This window comes from Oxyura jamaicensis, chromosome 7 (assembly GCF_011077185.1).
Source record: "Oxyura jamaicensis isolate SHBP4307 breed ruddy duck chromosome 7, BPBGC_Ojam_1.0, whole genome shotgun sequence".
Taxonomy (NCBI): domain Eukaryota; kingdom Metazoa; phylum Chordata; class Aves; order Anseriformes; family Anatidae; genus Oxyura; species Oxyura jamaicensis.
Window position 1 is genome coordinate 33534983 of NC_048899.1, and position 19085 is coordinate 33554067.

The window sequence follows — 19085 nt, forward strand, 5'->3', positions numbered from 1 at the left end:
TCTCTGTCTCGATGCTGATGAGGAGCAATCAGACCTGCTGCTGAGTGGACTGGGGAGAGAGCGACAGGCGGATCCTAATGAAGCAGTAGGGTTACGAGCTGCTTTGCATTTCTGCTCCAGCTCGGGCAGGACCCTGAAGCCATGCAGGATGCCCCGGTCGTCTCCACTTCGTGCCTGTGGTGTGGCCGCATGGAAGTGTTTCAGAAAACAACTAGCTTTCAACCGTCTGACACTTCCCCATCTCTTCTGCCTCTTGCCTATAGTGCTATCAATCACTTTGTTCTTTTCAGCTAAGCAGTTTTAAATCTCCTGGGTAAAACTTGTGTCAGTCCGGTGTAAGGACAAGTGACTGCTTTGCAACGCTAATTCAGTCTTGCTTAAGACATGAAAATAAACTGGTAAAATACCAATTTGAAGTTTTTAGACCTTGAAATGATTTAAAATCTCTTGTAAAAGAAAGTCCGCGGCTGAAACTTTGTCCCTGAGGCATCATTTTTAACTTAGCAGTAAGCTCTGATGGTCTTTTCTTTAAATTGCCTATTGTACGAATGCCTATGAAGAAAGTGCTTCTTTGGGACTGTTTGTGTTTAGGACTGGCATTTATTTCATTTCTCGTGACAGATGACTCGGCTTTTCGATCTGGTAATCACTCGCTCGTGCCCCTCGGGGGCAGGGGCTGACCTGCAGGAGGGCTGTTTGCGGTGGCACTGCAGACACAGTGTGGTGCTGCCTGGTGGCTCAGGACCACGGGCGCATCGCTCCCATTTCCCCAAATCCCAACCCGCTCCAGGCACCTGGGCTCCTCTGCATGGGCTTCAGATCCACAGCTTTCACAAAAGACAGTGCCACCCAATTAAGATTTAACTGTCTGAAAGCCTTTAATGTCTGCTGTGACTGATAGTTTGTAGTTGTGGGGTTTCTTACCAGATTTCAAGTTAAGCTTCATAGATTTATTTTTTTTCCTCCTAAGGCTTTGATCTTGAGACACTCGCAGGAAATCCAGAGGATTGCTGGGTGAAGCTGAATGAACTCTGCTTCATTCTTCAGCACAGTCATGCTTTTCGTTCACTCACAAATAAACGCCTGATTTCTACTTGAGGGATTTATTATTTTTTTTTCTGAAAGATGGGGAAATCAAAGAATTGAATGCAACCTTACATTGTAGCAATTTTATTTTAAGCAGATTTTCTGCCTTTTTTTTTTTATTCTTCTCAATATTATCATACAGCAGCTCAACTAATGAATATATAATTTTCTTTCCTTTCTGCTTGTCATGCCCTGCTAACATGGACATCTACAAAGGCTCAGGTTGGTGTTGCAATCTGTCTTCATCTTATCTGATTGTTCTCATTTAGTAAAAAGGGGCTTCGCTGTTGTTCTGCATCAATCAGCTTTTTTCCCTTTTCCTCTCTTTAAAATTGGATCCAACATTATTACTGCATTACAGATTCAACCAGAGATGTGCCACATTCGTTTGTTACCCCTGAAACTATCCTTCGGCTTCAGCAGAATGTGCTGTTTCAAAAAACACAGGACATTGATTTATTTATACCTACTTAAATTTGCCATGCTTGCCTTGCTTTGTGACAGGGAGACAGCAGAAGCTGCAATACCCACAGCTTCTGGAATCAGCAAAAAAATGCAGCACCACTCTTCCTAACGAGTTTCCGCCTTGGTTTAGACCCCTGTGTTTGACAACGTAGTAAAACGTTGATGTTAATATCTTGTCAAGATTCAGTATTCTCTCAATATTGGAGCAATATAATTAAAATAAAAAGCAAAGCCACAGGAACTGGCCATTTGTAATGTTATTAGCACATGCCCCCCGCCCTGTAACATCTCAATTTTTTGGTGTCATTCCGAGACTAAATTGTCTTGCCTGAGTATTTTGGGTAGAAGTACGCTGTCCCGTGTCTGCGAGACACCTGCACGGTCGCGCTCCGTGCTGTGCTCTGATCCCCAGAGCCTGAGGACTGCAGGCACAGGAAAACCTGGAGCCTTGGTGCTGTGTGTCCATCCTCCCGCTCTCTGCCTACCGAGTCACCCAGCAAATACCAACAGCCGTGTGTTCAGACCTGCCAGCACTGGGCGAGGAGGGGCTCAGCTGGCATCTCAGGCGGCTGGGAGGCAGCTTGGGGCTGGGAGCTGCTCCTTCCCACTGGGCTGGCAGCACCTGGGAGCCTCCACATTTCTGCCGCTGTTGCCACTCAGAGGACTGGGATTTGTTGAAATGGACAGCCACTTGCACAGTGTTTTCTCCCATATTTTCTCACCTTTAATTACACCAACTTCTTGCTTTAATCTCCAGGAAGGAGCACTCATGCTTCACCATATTACAACAGAGTCTGCATGAATTTTACAGAAAATAAAAACACTTAGTAAGAGTAAATATGAATTAATAAATCTTGCTGAGCAACGTGTTAGTTCCATAAGTATTAGCTGTAATGACTGTGGTTCAGCAGAGCTCACTTCAATTAACTTTTTAAACAAGACATTTTCCATTCATTGCACTTAGGAATTTGAAATACAGTGATGTCTGTCTTTGCATATTTAATCATTCATTAGAAAAAAATAAGGGATTTACTAGGAAACCAGCATTTCTAAAGAAGTCCAACAAAAGTCTAGGTATGTCTAAAAGCATCTACAGGCCATGGTGAGGGAATGTGGACCATCCAGATGTCTTTACTGCAAAAATGTTCTGCTGCTTTCCTATTTTTTCCTCTTTTCTTTTTCCTCATTTCACAGCCAGAATTTTGCACTGCTTCTTTTTCTGATGGCTCCATCCTGAAATGTCTTTATCTCAACTGTTCAGTATCTGATTTTAAGCCGAGATGTCATCCAGTTAGTGCGAGAAATAGGGCATTTCCAGCTACAGTCCCCTGCTCCTTGAGGGCTCCCTCTCCAGCCTCTAATAAATCACTTAATTCTTCACCCTCAGCTTTCTCATGTGTAAATTCGGATTAAAGTGGAGCTGTTTTGAGGATTGGGTTATAAATAGATAATCAAAGCAGGGGAAACTTCAGAGGATTCATAATTTGTATTTTACCCTTCCTACTTGCTGAAAACCTATCACTTTTTGGCAGTGTTTCTGAAGGCTGTCACCGTGGCCAGTCACTTAGAGTAACGTTGAGGTGTCTCGTACTGTAGGGGCTTCCAAACTGCCTGCAGGGCAGAGCCTGGGAGTGGATATTTCTTTCTGTCTATGCGGAGTTATAGCCCTGACTCACAATACGTATTTTGGACTTAGACATTAGAATAAAATCGATCCCATCCTTTTGTCAGCCACAAAGTTTTCGCCAGTTCTAGTTTTTCATTAAACTTGGTTCAACACCAGTGAGGGCTTTTTACAACCTTATGGCAGTTCTAATTGATTTCCTTTTCTTCCTTACCACAAAGGAGGTCAAAAATAACCCCTTTGGTTTGTGTGTAAATGAAAACTGAAAGTGCCGAATTTATATCACAAACATTTATTTGTGCATTTATATAATCTGCTACAGGCATAAAACTTCAGGAGTGCCAGTCCTTTCTGAAGTCTTCTCTGATCTGTTCAAACTTTTCTGGTGTAAGTCATTCCCAAACCAAACCTTTTAACTATTTGCAGAGTCCAAACACCTAAAGAAAAGTTTTGTCCCTGCAACAGCTGCTTTGCAAAATCCAAATTGCTTAAAAGCTACTTATTAAATCAGTTGTAGTACTGATGAGCAGTTAACATATTTCTAACGATTGTGATCAATATATAAACCAGCATGAAATAAAATCAATTTTATTTTAAAGAGATCTATTTAATGTTGAAATTTTAATGAGGTCATTTCTGTGATGTAGCATTTGTTAATGTGCAAGTACTCGTCCTTCCGACATACAGTTAATTAAGTAAAGCTCTTAAATGAGTGCTTAGACCTGCCAAATCAGACATGCACTTAAGTAATTAGCAAAGTATGTACTCCATTTTGAATTCAGTTTTAAAGAATCAAGTAAAATTAATTTATTATTAGAAAATACCTGTTTTGGATTAAATGGAACATGAAGGCTATGCTCCAGCATTACAAAAACTATTCAATTAACGTATGGGCAGAATAACACCTCTCCACCAAAAAAAAAAAAAAAAAAAGAGAATTGGATGAAGTAGATGGAGGCAACATAGAAGTCAGATGTGCAGGTAATTGCAGTGGACGGGCATCTCTGCAGCTGTATTCCCCACTGCGCTCCGGGTCCATTCGTGTCAGGCTTCTTGCAGGAGAAGCGCTGGCTGCAGTCCAGGTTTTGGGAAGTCGTGGCCGTAAGTGGAGGAGGGAGCCATTTGTGCACGGTGCCATCCCACTGCTGCCACCTCTTGAAGTCTGGGTATGTGGGAAATATACAAGTGGGTGTGCAAAAGGTAGTAGAAGTGGGCAAATTGCTGGCAAGTCTCACTAGGAGTGTTTTTAATATCTATGCTTGATTTTTTTTAACCTAGAAGTGTCATTGCAAACCAGGGAAAATCAGCTCTCTTTCTACATGAGAATTTTTAGCACATACGCGGCTTTAGTGTTATTCGCGTTGGTCTCCATAGCTCAAAAGCAGGTTGTTATTTCTTTGGTTCAGGCTGTTTCAGTGTATTAAGTCTAATGTAACCTTGGTATAAGGGCAGTGCTGTGAAATGGACTTATGTTAGCGATGAATTTAGAACATTTTTATTAGAAATGAATAGCACAGAGGTTGTCCTCGGGGGTCTCAGGCAACTGCTACAGTGATCAGTTTGGTTGTTCTAATATAATAAGCAGATATTGACTTAAGTTGAGGTGAACACCAAGATTTACTGTCTTGAAAGCTAAAATATTGACTGAGGGAAAACCAGAGTCAATATTTACCTTGAGGGACAATAAATCTTGATGTTCACTGAAATATGGAGTTGCTGTGATTTTCAGAAGTGTTGAACCTTGTTCTAGTTTAAGCTGCAGGTGCTCATCAGGAAAGCTACCTGCAGTATAGCTATGTATTTTTTTCTAATGAATCACATCAATTGGGCATTTGCTTCTATATGTCCTTTGGAAGGTCAGCATTATTCCTGACCTGTAAGTAAATTAATAAATTACAGAATGCTGTAAGCCACCTGAACACTTTCTGCTGGTTGTTTTTGGACCTTTCATTAGGAAGTATTAGCTCTTAAAAAAGAAAATAACTAGACTAGCATTTTTATGTGTTGTTTAAATATCAGCCACCGGCAGCCTCCGGTTCTTCCTCCTGCCTGAGTGGTCCCAAAGAGAGGACCCTCTCTCCGTCCATCGACTGATTTTTAGTTTCTGTCCCTCGGGAGATGCAATGTGGTAGGGCATTCCTTGGTTGGATGGCTCGCCCTGAATGCGCTGTAAATACGTTGTCGCGGTAAGTTTGCATACATTTTGCAAGGGTGTGCCCTAAGTGGGTTATTTTCCCAGGAACTGTTGTTGTCCTTGTGTTTTGGGTCTTATGGGCGTAAGGAGCGGGGCAGCAAGAGGCTACCAAGCTGTGGAGCTCCCTGGGGTGAGCACATGGAGCAGGAGCTTCAGGGCTGGAGTCGGCTGTTCGGGTACCACCAAAGTGGTGTGTTTGTGCCCTGCTCTTCACGTACAGGGCAACACATGTGTCACAGGACAGAGGCTGATGATGAGCTTTCTCGTGCAGTCATGCAGGCTTGACGTGCCTTGGCAGCAGAGTACAAATGCTCTATTAACAGCTTTATTATCACAACCCTGCCTGCTTTCAGAAGAGAGCATTAGAGGTATCACATCAGTTGAATTTCTCTAACGGTGCACGGGGTCTTGCGTGGCATCCCATCCCTGCCCAAACCCTGCTGGTTTTCATATGCAGAAACGTAACGCACATGGGAAATACTGCAGGCTTTGACCACCAAGCTGCAGTAGTGGTAAAGTCCTGGTGTCAGTGCTCTTCTGCTGTCTGCAGATGGGTTTATGGGGCTTTGGAGGGCTCCACACGTTTAACAGATTTTAATGCCGAATGAGCAGTGGGGGTGGCACATGGGCTGCCCCAACCCACCCTGCCATCAGCCTGAGCTCATCATTCACTCTCATGGTAATTATTGTGTGATAGCACACTGGTAGCAGCTGAGGCTTTACCTCCCTTGGCATTGCACAGCAGACATCTCTCCCCAGGGCTGTGGGTGCCCTGTGCCTGCATCCAGCTCTTGGTACCACAGCCAGCACTTTGCCTCCCCTTGCAACAAGGGAAACTCTGACTGCGCCCTGCACATCTCCCACTGATGTTGGTGGAAGGCAGTAGGTTTTATCAGACAGTGCGGGCAGAGAGTGGTTGTTTCCCCTCCCCTTGGGGCAGGTGTGTTGATAAATACCCTGAGTCTCTACATCCAGCTGCTGGGTGTTGCTGGGGAGCGTGCTGGCTCTGCAACGTGCACGGCCGTGTCCCCCATGCCTGTGGGCTCAGCTGGGAGCACAGGTCCCAGGGCTGCACAGCTAGTTGGTGGCACTTGGGATGCCACTTGAAACTTAGCTTCAATATACATTTCATATCATATATGAATATATATACCTGTATATCGTATAGTGAGGCCAGGTACCATTGCTTTGGCATTAGGAAATCATTAACCCTGACTGATCAATGTGCACCGTGATCTTTCACAGCCTTATGTGCAGGTCTAGCAAAAGCTGGACTTGTAAAAACCCCCGTGGCCTGGTAGCCCCTGGTCACGGCTGCCCCACTGCCCTCTGGGCTGGCTGCACCCTGGCAGCCTGTGCCTCTTGCTGAGCAGCGCCGCTGCCCTGGTGCCCTGCGCTCTGCTCCCTCTCCCATCTACCGAGAGCACGCGATGCTCTTGCTCACCTCTTCTTGCCTCCCGCCAGCCCTGACTGCTAGGTCCTTCTCTTTTCAGTTTTTCCTTTGTGTTTTTTTTTTTTTTCTTTCACTTTTCAGCTTATCTTGCTTTATAGACCACCAAAGACAGACCCAGAGTTCATATTAGTCTCTGATGTTTTCCATTCCCGAGGGATACTCTTTAGCAAGGTATCTTTTTTTCATTTGATAAGAAATTAATGTGCTGTTGGGGCACCGGTTCTGCTTTCAAGCTAGTTTCTAACTCTCCTCATCCTTTACCTGCAAAATACTGCAGGTAAGGTTTCGTTATTCCTACGAGCACAACACGAATAGTCATAATCTGCTATTTTAAAATGGAGCCATAAATTTCACCTGTGGCTGAATTTCTTTGTTTGAGGGGCGGGGTGGATTGATCTACAGTTATTTTAACAGTGAGACCTGAACTGCTCTCAGCAGCAAAGCCGAGGGAATTTCGGCGTGTGGAAGAAGAAATCTTAGGTGTGCTGTATTTTTTCAGGGCAGCACACAGTGCGTTTGGACAAAGCAAGGGAGAACATTGTGTCTTCAGATCAGCTTCTGTGGACAAACTGGATTCAAAATAAATAACTTTTATTCGTTACCATAACAGAGCTGTTGACACGCTCATTTGTTTGAACCTAAAAATCTGCTAAAGTGCTATTTCTCAGTGTGCTGCTTCTAATGGTTTGAATGTCTGACATCTTTTAGAAATGTTTATCAATCTTTTGGCTTTTTTTTTCTCTGCATTTGGCTGTATTTTTCTTTCTCTGTAGATACCATAGTTCAGGTGAATGCACAGTCATGTTTGATTGGGAGATACGTTAGAGATAAGTCACTTGCAGGGAAAAAAGCATTTATGGTGTTTGTGTATAAAGATGAGATTTGTAGGAGGCATGAAATTTTGTACTTTTACAGTAAATGACTTCCCAGGATATGCTAGAAGCAGAGGTAAATGAGTGCTGATTTTAAACTTGTACCTTCTGAAACATGAAAAGATGCAGCGCATATGGTCCTGGTGAATGACATGATAGATTATAGCAAGAGCAGTCTGAGCAAATGAAATTGTAATGGAATTCCTGCTCTGGCTTTAGAGAATAACTGTTATTTATCCTGTGTCCTAAGATGCTGCGTGCATACTACTGTTTATTATGTACTTAGAAAACCCTTGGCAAGTCAATAATGAATAAACGAACTTAAAGATATGACAACACTTGTGGCATAAGGAGCATAAGCCAGGATGTTTTGCAGCGTACTCTTTTGTGGTTTTGGCTGACGTGTTTCTGCAGAGATGCTAACCCAGATAGTTCAAATGAATAGTTTTGATTCTTTTTCCTGGCAGGTGTATGAGGCAGTCCCATGCTACACTGAGTGCAATCAGTATTCCTGGGTAGTCGAACCGTGGTCTCCGTGCAAAATCAACAGTGAACAAAATTCCCTCCACTGTGGAGAAGGAATACAAACGAGGAAAGTCAGGTGCGTGAAGACAAAAGCACGATTGTAAATTAAAAAGAGCTCAAATGTTCTCGCATAAAGCTGAAATAACTGGCTAAGTGAATATGTTGTGGAGTCCATAGGATTTCAAAAGAAAAGAAACATGTATTTCTGTGTAATGGTTGACAGGACGAGCATCTCCAAGATGCAGCCCAGTGTTGTGATTGAGACTTCTTTCAGGAAGAAAGCCTGATGTTTAAATTAGAATTCTTGAACCTAGGTGCCATAGAGATATAACAGCCCCCTGAGCTGCACAGCCTCCATATTCTGCTTTGCTAATGTTTTCCCCAACTAATGGCACTGCATTCACTGAAGTGGTGTTCATTATCAGGAAGTGTTCATTCCCTAGGCATGGGGCAGCAATGAGGATGTTATTAGTGGGAACACACAGGTTTGTTCTTGCTGATTGTCATTTTCTCTTCATTCATCTGTCATATAATCAAAGTTAAAAGCCCCTGTATGAGGCTGGAAATGTTTACTCAAAGTATTTATTGAAATCTGTCAGTAACAGAAGCCCATCATATCTGAAGCTGTTTCGGTTTGCTTTGTTAATGCCACTAATGCCATGTTTTGTCCAGCCACATTTCACGTAGCTCCAGTGCCCTACTGGAGTCATGCTGACCTTCTGATATCCATCACTGTAATAAGCTGATGATCCTCACATGAAGCCTTCTGTTTTCTGTGTAGATGTGTAAGTACTACTGAGGACCACAGAGGGGAGACAGTACCCAACGCCCTGTGTAATCAGGCTGAAATCCCGGATGAAGTTCAGAAGTGCAGCTTGTACTGCCCCAGTGAGTGTGCAGTGTCCGACTGGGGACAGTGGAGCACGTGTCCGCAGGTAGGCTCGCCTGGCTGTGCTTCCAAGGGCAATGTTCCTCATGTATCTTCTGTCCTTCAATCACTCTCTGAGAAAATTTTCTAACAACATCGTAAATGATTTTCCAGGGGAAGTCAGGCCTAATGGATCCTACAGCCAATCTGGAGATTTTTGTATTTCTACAGAGCTTGAGCTATAGAAAATTAGTAAAACACAGGGGTGTTACTGTGACAGTTCAGCCCATCCTTCAACTCGGTCTAGAGGACCCAGACAAGTACAGCAGGTGACGGGATCAGCACTGTAGTTGCACATAAGGGCTGTCTGTGTCAGGAAATAGTCTCAGGGAGTGCTGTCGGGGTGATGCATATCTCCTACGGTGGTGGCACTCCTCTGGACAGGTCTTGGGCTGGAAGGAATGACAGCTTTCTCTTCTCAAAAAGACAGTATTTCTCTCCAGCACCTCCTCCTAATAAAACATTGAGGGAAGATTTGAGGCAACAGCAACAGAAGGGCATGGCAGCAAGATGCCTGAATAATTTGTCCTGTCACCAAATACTTGAAACTTTGTGAATTATGCAGGGACTTGAGCAACTGCCAAATGTTCTCAGTTTTTCTAAGTGTGCAAGATGGAAAGAACCTGCAAATTCTGTCTTGTGAAAACACTCTGGCCTCGAGGCATGTAGTTGGAAACCTATTGTTTCTCTCTGATCAGTGTTGAATAGGTGCCAGGTTTAATCTAAGGGCTTTTGTAATAGACTTGGTTGATGTATTTAAGTGACAAACATATATTCATTGCCCCTATGTTAACAGGGCCATTATCAAAAGTCTTAGTGGTTATTGGACAGGGATTTATACTACTGCTGACACAGGTAATTTCCTTCCATAATATTTTGTGTAGCCTATCAATATAGGCAGTAAGAATATGTCAAATAAAATCTTGTGTTTCATTTCCTGTATTTACCTCCTCCTGAGCAGAATAGCTTTGATGAAGTACAACGCTCTTGCAACCAATACGGATGCTTGGATACCTTTCAAAGTCCCACTGTGGCTGGGCTGTTTCTTTGTCATTAACTTGTTTCCAGAAACAGCTTTTCTTCATTTCAGTATGCAGTAAACTAATGCAGAGATCCTCAAGACCAGAGGGTATTTTTCAAATGCCTTATTGGCAGTCAGTTGGTCATGAAGGACTGCTTTAAATGTCCCAGTATCCTTAAGACACGGTGAGTTTTTGTCTAAAGACTCATTTTCAGCAATGGTGAGGTCTCTGCAGCCCACAGAAACACAAAAGGGATGACCAGAGCTTGTGGGCTGCGCTCCATCAGGCAGCATAGCTCTTGGCAGTTGCAGGGACAAGTGCCACAGTCCCTGTGTCTCCTTGTACATCCTTTTGCCATGGTGGATGTTAATTCATAAATGTGAGGGGGCCTGCATGCCAATGCAATTAACTGAACAATATGCTTTCACAAGCTGTTCTGCAGTGCTTTGTTGTGAAACTGAGATGACTGTGTGTGGATGGAGCATGTGTTTAAATAGTGCTGTCCAGATACGAAACAATAAACAGCTTGAAGTTTTATGGACAAATAAAACCCTCCCTTTGAAGAGTTTACAGCAGTGCTGTCTCACTTTTACAGCTACACAGGCTATTTGTGTTCCTTTGGTTTTAAGAGAGAACCACTCAGCACAGTCCCTCCCAGGCTGCAGATGCTTAACAACTCCAAGGCAAGCAAGGGTTTTGCTCTATGTGCAGAATGACCAAACCACGGCAGTGGTTCATGTTCATTCTGTGCATGGGTACCAGTGTGTTGGAGTGGAGACTGAGTGTAATGCAGTGTCCAGGAGTGAGGCGTTGCCAGCACTAAGATGACTGAAGCATCCTTCAGCCTCCTGAGTAGCAACAGGGAAAGGAAGTCTCTGAGAATGGCCATGAACAGGTGGACACAGTCAATAGCAGAGTTACAAAAGCAATGGGGCCTATGGAGGTTCTGGTTTCATCTTTAAGGGAAAAGTTACCTGTACTCAGTTGAATAGCTCCGCTGACTTTAATGAAGAGCTTGCATCTGGGCCTTGCCTGGAGACCCTACATATAGATGCACAAATATAAGAGTTTTTTGCATCTGGAGCAGAATCTCTTGTTAAGTCTTTTGGTCAGACCTGTTGTGCCTCCAACCTGCATCGTCTTTTCCCATGGAGTCCCAAACACCACATCAGTAAGTTGGCATACGTAGAACCTCTAGCTCATTAGGGCTGCCTGTTTCATTTTGGGGGGAATGATGCCCTGTAGTTGATAAACTCCTGCATGGATTCTGATTCATCCCAAGCTGGAAGCAAATGCCTGTCTTCAGAGGATGTATAAAGCACTTTTTGTGTATTCACTGAAAATACATTTCCTGAGTATGTCTCCTTTTTCTTCCCCAAGTAACCTGAAACTTTTGCAGGATCACATCACATCAAAATGAAAAGGACAAACCATACATCCTTTTTGCTCTTTTTCAAGCACATTTACATTTCATATCAAAATAGTTGGCATTCCTTTAGTCGTAGCACTCTTGTGAGGCAGCTGCCAAGGAGCATCCTGGGAAATCCTCCTGTATCTCTGGCCATGTTTGGCTTACTGGAGATAAAGAGGATTTATGAAACTTGACAAATTCTAGTTTGTAAGAAATGAGCAACTCCCATTTCAGCATCATCTTTGACTGAGTATCTCTTTGATTCAAGATATTTACCTAAGATTTTGGCCATGGGAGAATTCTTTTCCAGTCACTTTGGTGCTCTGCTCCAATTTTATAGAGTTGATAATAAATTCATCCTGATAGCAGAATAACTAAGTCTTATCAGCTGAATATAAAAAGGCCTTTTAGATTAGCCAATTTACCCTTTTTGTCAATATGTCGTTGTACTCTGGATACTTTCTAGGGTATTACTTTATTACTAGTGTTTTATCTTGCAGCAATACTCTTCCCATGTGGGTTTTCCACTTTTAGGATAGTAAATGATCTTGAATCATGTTGAAATCAATGAGTCATAAAGGTGGCGACTGCTTTGTCAATAGGTAGTATTTGCTTCAATACTTCTTTCTACAAAAACCATGCAACATCTATTGTATTCCTTTTATATTTTTGGCTCTTTTTGCTTTTAAATATTGGTGTTACTGGGGCCTTCTTTTGTACTTTAAGATACTACCAAAAATCTGTTATGTGCATTTTCCAATTGAACTGCAATTTTTGCAACTTGATTATACTGCTGTTTTACACTGCTGCACAAGGATAAATTTTAGTATCTCCTCTAACGGCACTTTGCTGTGACCCAGAAAGGCAGCTGTCTGAAATGTAATACCTCGAGGTTACATTTGAGGTTCTGTCTCTTTACTGGATTGAAGAAACTCATAATTACCGATTTAAAGCTTCCCTATTACTATCGTATTCTCTATTGTAAGAATTAAATTCAGAATGATTTTCTCTCTGATTGAAGACTATTTTTTGGTTCATAAAGTTTTCTTCTTTGTCGCTAAGTAACATTCATGTAACTTAAATACCAAGCTTTAAAGACATTTAAAATAGCAGTTTGAAGCTTGCTAGTTAGTTAGGAAAAAAAAAAACCATGAGCAAATTGGATTGACTTGCATTTTGCTTCAGAGATTTCATATTCGTTCCAGCTACAATAGCGTGTTCAGCCAGACATCATCACTTGATTGCTCAAAGACCCAGCTAAACAATCTGGAAACTGAAATCCTATCATCTCTGTTAAATATTCAGCGATCGAATAACATGCACTACCTGCAGTGTCTCGACTTTGTATTCATCTGACTTGGAAATGTAATTAATTGACTTCAATTGAATTCATCAAAGCATTCTTAAAATGAGTTAATATGCGAGTTGTGCTACAAGTCCCTGAAATAATTACCTCTTTTTTTTTTTGGTTAGCTGTTTGCTGCTGTGTGGATAGCAGTCACAGCCCCACTATCAGATCAGAGTGGCCTTCTTGTTTGCCTCAGCTGTTGGCATTTCTAGCAGCTAATTCTAAGAGGTCTGAAATTAGTTAATTATAGGAGGTTACATGTCAAGGAAGTGAGAACAGCTGTCTCTATTTCAGTGAGCATTTTCCTCATGGATCAATAGCTATGTACAGTGCTCAGGACTTGTAGCAACTGATTTATTATTCTCCTGAATCTGTAGTGTGTGTGTGTGTGTGTAGTACTCAGATAACTGCTCATACTAGAAGTGGCACCAGGCAATACAGCTGACTCACAGGTGTAGTGACTTTGGTCTTAGGTGTGAGTCTGAGCCATAACGGTTGGGAAATGCTTTCCCTCTGAGACAACTGGAAAATAAATTTACGACTCATTTGTAAACTTTGTGGCTTATTGCAAGCATTACTGAAGTCTACAGTATCAGTCAGGAGGTATCAGCGGTAGATTTAGCAGAGAACCTGTAGCATGCAGGTTGGACTGAAGAATGAAGCTTGCATAGAGTTGAATTTCTAGGTCAAGGAATAATTAATTCAGGTGAAGGATAGGAATTATGCCAGTCCAAGGCTTTCCTGGAAGAACATATGCTGCTCCTTATGCATAGCTGTGACTTGATTTATTTATTTTTTTTTACTTTTTCAGATTGTTTTATTTTATTCACCTTTATTCATCTTTAACAATAATTTAAAAAAAAACACTATGGTTATATATGGATGCAGGTGATGTTTAGGAACTTAGATGCATCTCAAAAAGAAAATGTACGCAAATGCATTTTAATTTCATAAGACTGCTCATGTTATTGTAAATGGCTTGTTAAATTGTTCTGAAATATCCACATCTGCATGAACAATATAATGGTTCACTGCAATGTTAAAAATAGTCAAACTGTGTTGCTGCCAACGCATTTACCTCAGTTTGAGGTTGCATGTTTCATTATGAATAGCCTGTTAAATATAATGTGGCCAGCTATTTATAGTGCAGTATGCATTATACAAGCTATTTGATAAATTAAACAGCTTAAAGGGCTTTCTACTGGGTTACAACCTTTGTGCTGTACAACTATGATGCATGTGAAAGCCTGGATCAATGGACAGCTTTTTAAATCTATCACAAAGGAGGTCTGATAGTATATATTGATGTGTAATATGTTAACAACCCTTACTCAGAACTTAGCATTCATAACTTTACAGTTTTATTCTTTTTAATGTCCTTCTCTTCCAGAACAAACTTTCTGTGCTTTGTCTGTTCTATTGTTGTCTGGACCAAAGTCTGGGTACATTCTTTGTGTGTTTATATCCCTCACTTTTAATATTAGCTTAGAATAGTGGCAAGTGGTTAAGGTAGAAAAATGTGTCTTGCTAAAAGAAATATTAAAAGTGCAGTAGTTACAGTGCCAAGAGTTCCTCCATAGAATGAAGAAGATGGCTTTTATAATTTCTGAAGTGAGTGACCCTTTAGCAAAGATGCCAATTCATTCCTCCCGTCATGTGGTGTGTACTCCTGTTGCCTCAGAATATTTTGTTTCTGTTGTCGTTTATATAATCTGGGCTACAGATCCTTGGCTTTAACTCAACTTTTTCATGCTTCATAGAAAAGAACACCGAAAATGGCTGGGACAGTCTTTTTATACATGTAAAGAAACTTTGTGTATGATGTCCTTATGCTGTAGGATATTAACGAGTGGCCGGAGTTATGTGCCTGTTATTACTTCCATCCAGAAATGAATTCCATTCATACCATGATATCAAAGGAAGTACAGTCCTGAATCACACACTCTGTTGCTTACAGTGATCAAGGAAAAATCTAGACTAAATCCAACAAACAACATGGTCTGTGAAGTTCAAGTCCCAAATTTGGTTGGTGCCTGGCCTTGAAAATACATAAAGTTGTCCAGGCCTCTGACCTTCTACTTCCATGCATCACAGCTATGTCAGTTTCTTGTTGTCTTTCTTACATTTATGGCCAGTTAGCATCCATATTCATCCTCCTTCTTTGATCCAGAAATCTATAATCTATGTATAGCCTGGGTGGTGTAGGAAGTCGTTTTCAGTTATGCTGAACAGAGGCAGAAATTAGACAAAGGTTTTCCGCTTGCCATGCAAATATTAAACTCTCCTAATCCCCACGCAGAAGCAAGACTCAGCTGTCTTTCTGGTAGTACCAGCCCCCTCGCAGAGCAGAGCGTTGGTTTCCTGGGAAGATCAGGCATATGTTTGCTCTGGAGACTCCTCCTTGTGGTTTGCTGGAGGTGTCTCCAGAGCCAAGACCTAGCCTTTTACATGCAAGCTAGAGGTGGAATTTGAACCCACCTTCTTCTTCTTCTTCTGTTTAGCCTGGAGAAGAGGAGGCTCAGGGGTGACCTTATTGCACTCTACAGGTACCTGAAGGGAGGCTGTAGCGAGGTGGCGGTTGGTCTGTTCTCCCATGTGCCTGGTGACAGGACGAGGGGGAATGGGCTAAAGTTGTGCCAGGGGAGGTTTAGGTTGGATATTAGGAATAACTTCTTTACTGAACGGGTTGTTAGTCACTGGAATAGGCTGCCCAGGGAAGTGGTTGAGTCACCATCCCTGGAGGTCTTTAAAAGACGTTTAGATGTAGAGCTTAGGGATATGGTTTAGTGGAAGATTTGTTAGCTTAGGTAGAAGGTTGGACTCGGTCATCCTGGAGGTCTCTTCCAACCTAGACTATTCTGTGATTCTTTTCCCGTTTCCTGTACCTGAGCTGTGTGCAAGAGTTGCTCTATCCGAACCCCAGCACAAATCAGCGAGCTCTGCACTGATACGGAGAGCTTCAGCAGCTGCCTGGGCTTCTGCACTGAGCTCAGTTCAACTATCTCCTGTCTTTGACACTGTTTAAATCTATCTTAATAAATCACTTCAATCTAAATCTGCCACCTTGACTTTCAGTGTCTGGGCAAGAAGATTTCCTATGATGCCCAATTTAAGCCCATTGTTACATGCCAAATTCTCCAACTGTGGAACCTAGTTACAGGATTTATAACCACAGGCATAAAAATAAATAGCGTGACTGTAAGGAGATCATCTCAGAAATACAAGTCAAAATTAAATTCCCACTATTGTATGCTTCTGTTTATGTACTTGCCTGTCTCTGAACAGTGGAGTTGGCTGCACCTTTTCCTCTTGCCTTGTGTTTCTGCTGTAGAAGCAGCACTGGCTGATGCCGAGCACAAACTAGTTGCTTACAAGAAGGAATGGCCAACTTAATGTAAAAATAATGATAAAAAGCATAATCTATGATCAGTGAAAGTAGTATTTACTAGTGGAACAGCAGAAAATAAAATAATGTCTCTGAAAGTATAACATTTACTTAATGGAAAGAGAGGAGTTGGAAATGAAGATACTCAGTAAAGGATTGCTGAATCACAGTTTTTTTATTTATTATTTATTAAAATATATATATATGTAAATTTATATATGCTTGTGATAAGAAGCATTCATTCCTAGTGGGGTAGAGCAGATCCAGTCTTGAAGTATATATCTGAATCACAGAATGGTTTGGGTTGGAGCACACCTCAAAGCCCATCCAGTTCCACCCCCCTGCCATGGGCAGGGACACCTCCCACCAGCCCAGGTTGCCCAAAGCCCCATCCAGCCTGGCCTTGAACGCTTCCTGCTCATGTTGAGCTTCTCATCAACCACCACCTGCAGGTCCTTCTCCTCAGGGCTGCTCTCAGTCCATTCTCCACCCAGCCTGTATTTGTGCTTGGGATTGCCCCAGCTGCAGGACCTTGCACTTGGCCTTGTTGAACCTCATGAGGCTCACACAGGCCCAGCTCTCATCCTGCCCAGGTCTCTCTGGATGCCATCCCTTCCCTCCAGAGTGATGACTGCACCACACAGCTAGGGGTAATTGCAAACCTGGTGAGAGTGCACTCAATGTCACTGCCCCTGTCACTGACAAAGGTGTTAAACAGAGCCAGTCCCAATAACAACTCCAGAGGAACACCACTTGTCACTGGAATGGCACCTCTACTATTTCATATGGAAGAGTATTTTTGAAGAATCAAGTTCTCTGTCGTTTTCTTCATTGGTAAGAATACTTAGTAACCCCTTCTGTAGACTTTCCCAGATCTTAATTAATTCTGTGATAATTGCTTACTTAAATTACTCAAATCATTTTACTCTGTTTTGCTGCCTTTTCTAAAATATTACTGGCAACATCATTCCTGTCCTACCTCCTAAAAATGTAATGTGCAGTGAGTGGTGATTGTTTTTTCTCTTTTCTCTTTTTCTCTTTTTTCTTTTACTTTTTAGGATCCAAATTCAGGACTAGATGCATGCTGCTGTTAGTGATGGCAGTGGTGACATATCTTCTTCCTGCTATGCAGCTGACACGCTTCTCTTCTTTATTTCTTGTTAATACCCTCAGAATCTCCCCACTGGAAATAATCCCTCTTCTTTAATTTTCACTGCTCACATCACCTAACTACTTCGCATCTCCTAAGCCGTTCCTTATTCTTTGCCATGCAGTAAATATTTATTTTGTCCAGCCTGGGATTTTTGTGGGGTCCTGCAGGAGTTGTGCACCCAAGCCCATTGAGATTCCATGGTGGCTGGATACTCAGCTCCCTCTTGCTCCTTTGAAATTTCCAGCTTTCATCTTTTCCTTTGCAAGCTATTCCCTCCTGCTGCTTATTCAGTTCCATAAATATTTGGTTCACTTTTTTACATAGTTAACTTGAAAGAGTAAGGCCAGAAAATCAATTATAAAACTAAATTGACTTCTCAATTGACGTAAAGGGAAATTCAACAAATAATATTACAGGATATTAGTTACAGTTTGCAGACTTTGAGTTTTTGCATGTTTCCCATGTCCTCAGCTTGATTAAATGAACACTTTTCCTGCAGAGATTCTTTATTATTCAAAACAGGTAAAAGTGGGTAGCTTATCATATCAGCCCTGGCTTCTGAACAAGGTGGCTCATCAGCGCGGTGAGAATGCCAGCTTCAGAGCTGCAGTAAACTCCTTGTTTGTTTGGATCCTGGCAAACACAAGATATACTTCGACCTGTTGGAGTCGGGGCTGCTTCGCTGTTAAAGGACATCTGAGAGGGAAAATTGTCTGGCTAGCCGGTACATCTCGGTGGCTGTGTGACTGTGTGCACCACGCCGTGCATTGCTGCATCAGTGCCCTGTAACCACGCAGAGCAGGATGCAGGCTAGACAGGAGGAAAACACTTTTTTATTAAAAGCAGTTATTTATCTATAAATTATGCATAATTTCTGTCTACAGGTTCTTATTTTGAAAGGGAGCAAAGGCAGGTATTTTGGAACTGGCACAAATTTAACTTCTTTCACAATGTTCATTGATTTTTTTCCCCCTTTGGTAGCATACTGCAGAAGAACATTAATTAGGAGTAGCTACTGAGATACCTTCTTTAATTTTTATTTTTTTTTCCATTGGCAAATCATTTAAGTTATTAGTCTTCCTTGTGGGGGTGAGCAATCAGATTAGTTGTGGAAAAGGCAGTAAACAATTGGTAAACACTTAGCACAGGTTTAATTTTTGGATAATTGAGAACAATTAGTTATTTTAGATGAGCATGGATATCCAAATAAGATTACCATTTAAAATGATTTGACAAGGTGTTTGTCAGCAATGAGGACATAATAAATGTTCTTTCATGTGGTAAACACATAAGGAAAATAGGCCCTGACAATTCAGTTTTCTGACTGGACCAGACCTTTTTCCTATTTATCCTGGTATTTATTCTGTTTAGTTATGCTGTCATCTGTGCAACTAATCCAGTTTACAGCAGTCTGAGATCTAGATTTATGCTGCAATGCCATGACATTTCTCTTTAATATTCACAATACGAAAATTATCCATACTTTCACCCATGCAGGGTTCTGTGTTTGCCAGCAATTAGTGGCATAATAATAAGCCTGTGGCTTTAAACTGTTAGCTGCTTTTTGTATTTAAAATACTCTCTAGAAAAATCAGGTTTAAAATTCCCAAGCACTTATG

At 41.8% G+C, this 19085-nt stretch overlaps 1 protein-coding gene across 3 annotated transcripts in view; it reads left to right on the plus strand.

The window, feature by feature from the left end:
• The window catches only part of THSD7B (thrombospondin type 1 domain containing 7B), a 309975-nt gene that overhangs the window by 267341 nt on the left and 23549 nt on the right, over positions 1–19085 (plus strand). For all 3 annotated transcript variants that reach the window (XM_035331980.1, XM_035331981.1, XM_035331983.1), the window contains 2 exons: positions 8162–8295; positions 9001–9154. In XM_035331980.1, coding sequence (XP_035187871.1) covers positions 8162–8295; positions 9001–9154 — 288 coding nt within the window. The remainder of the gene's footprint in view (positions 1–8161; positions 8296–9000; positions 9155–19085) is intronic.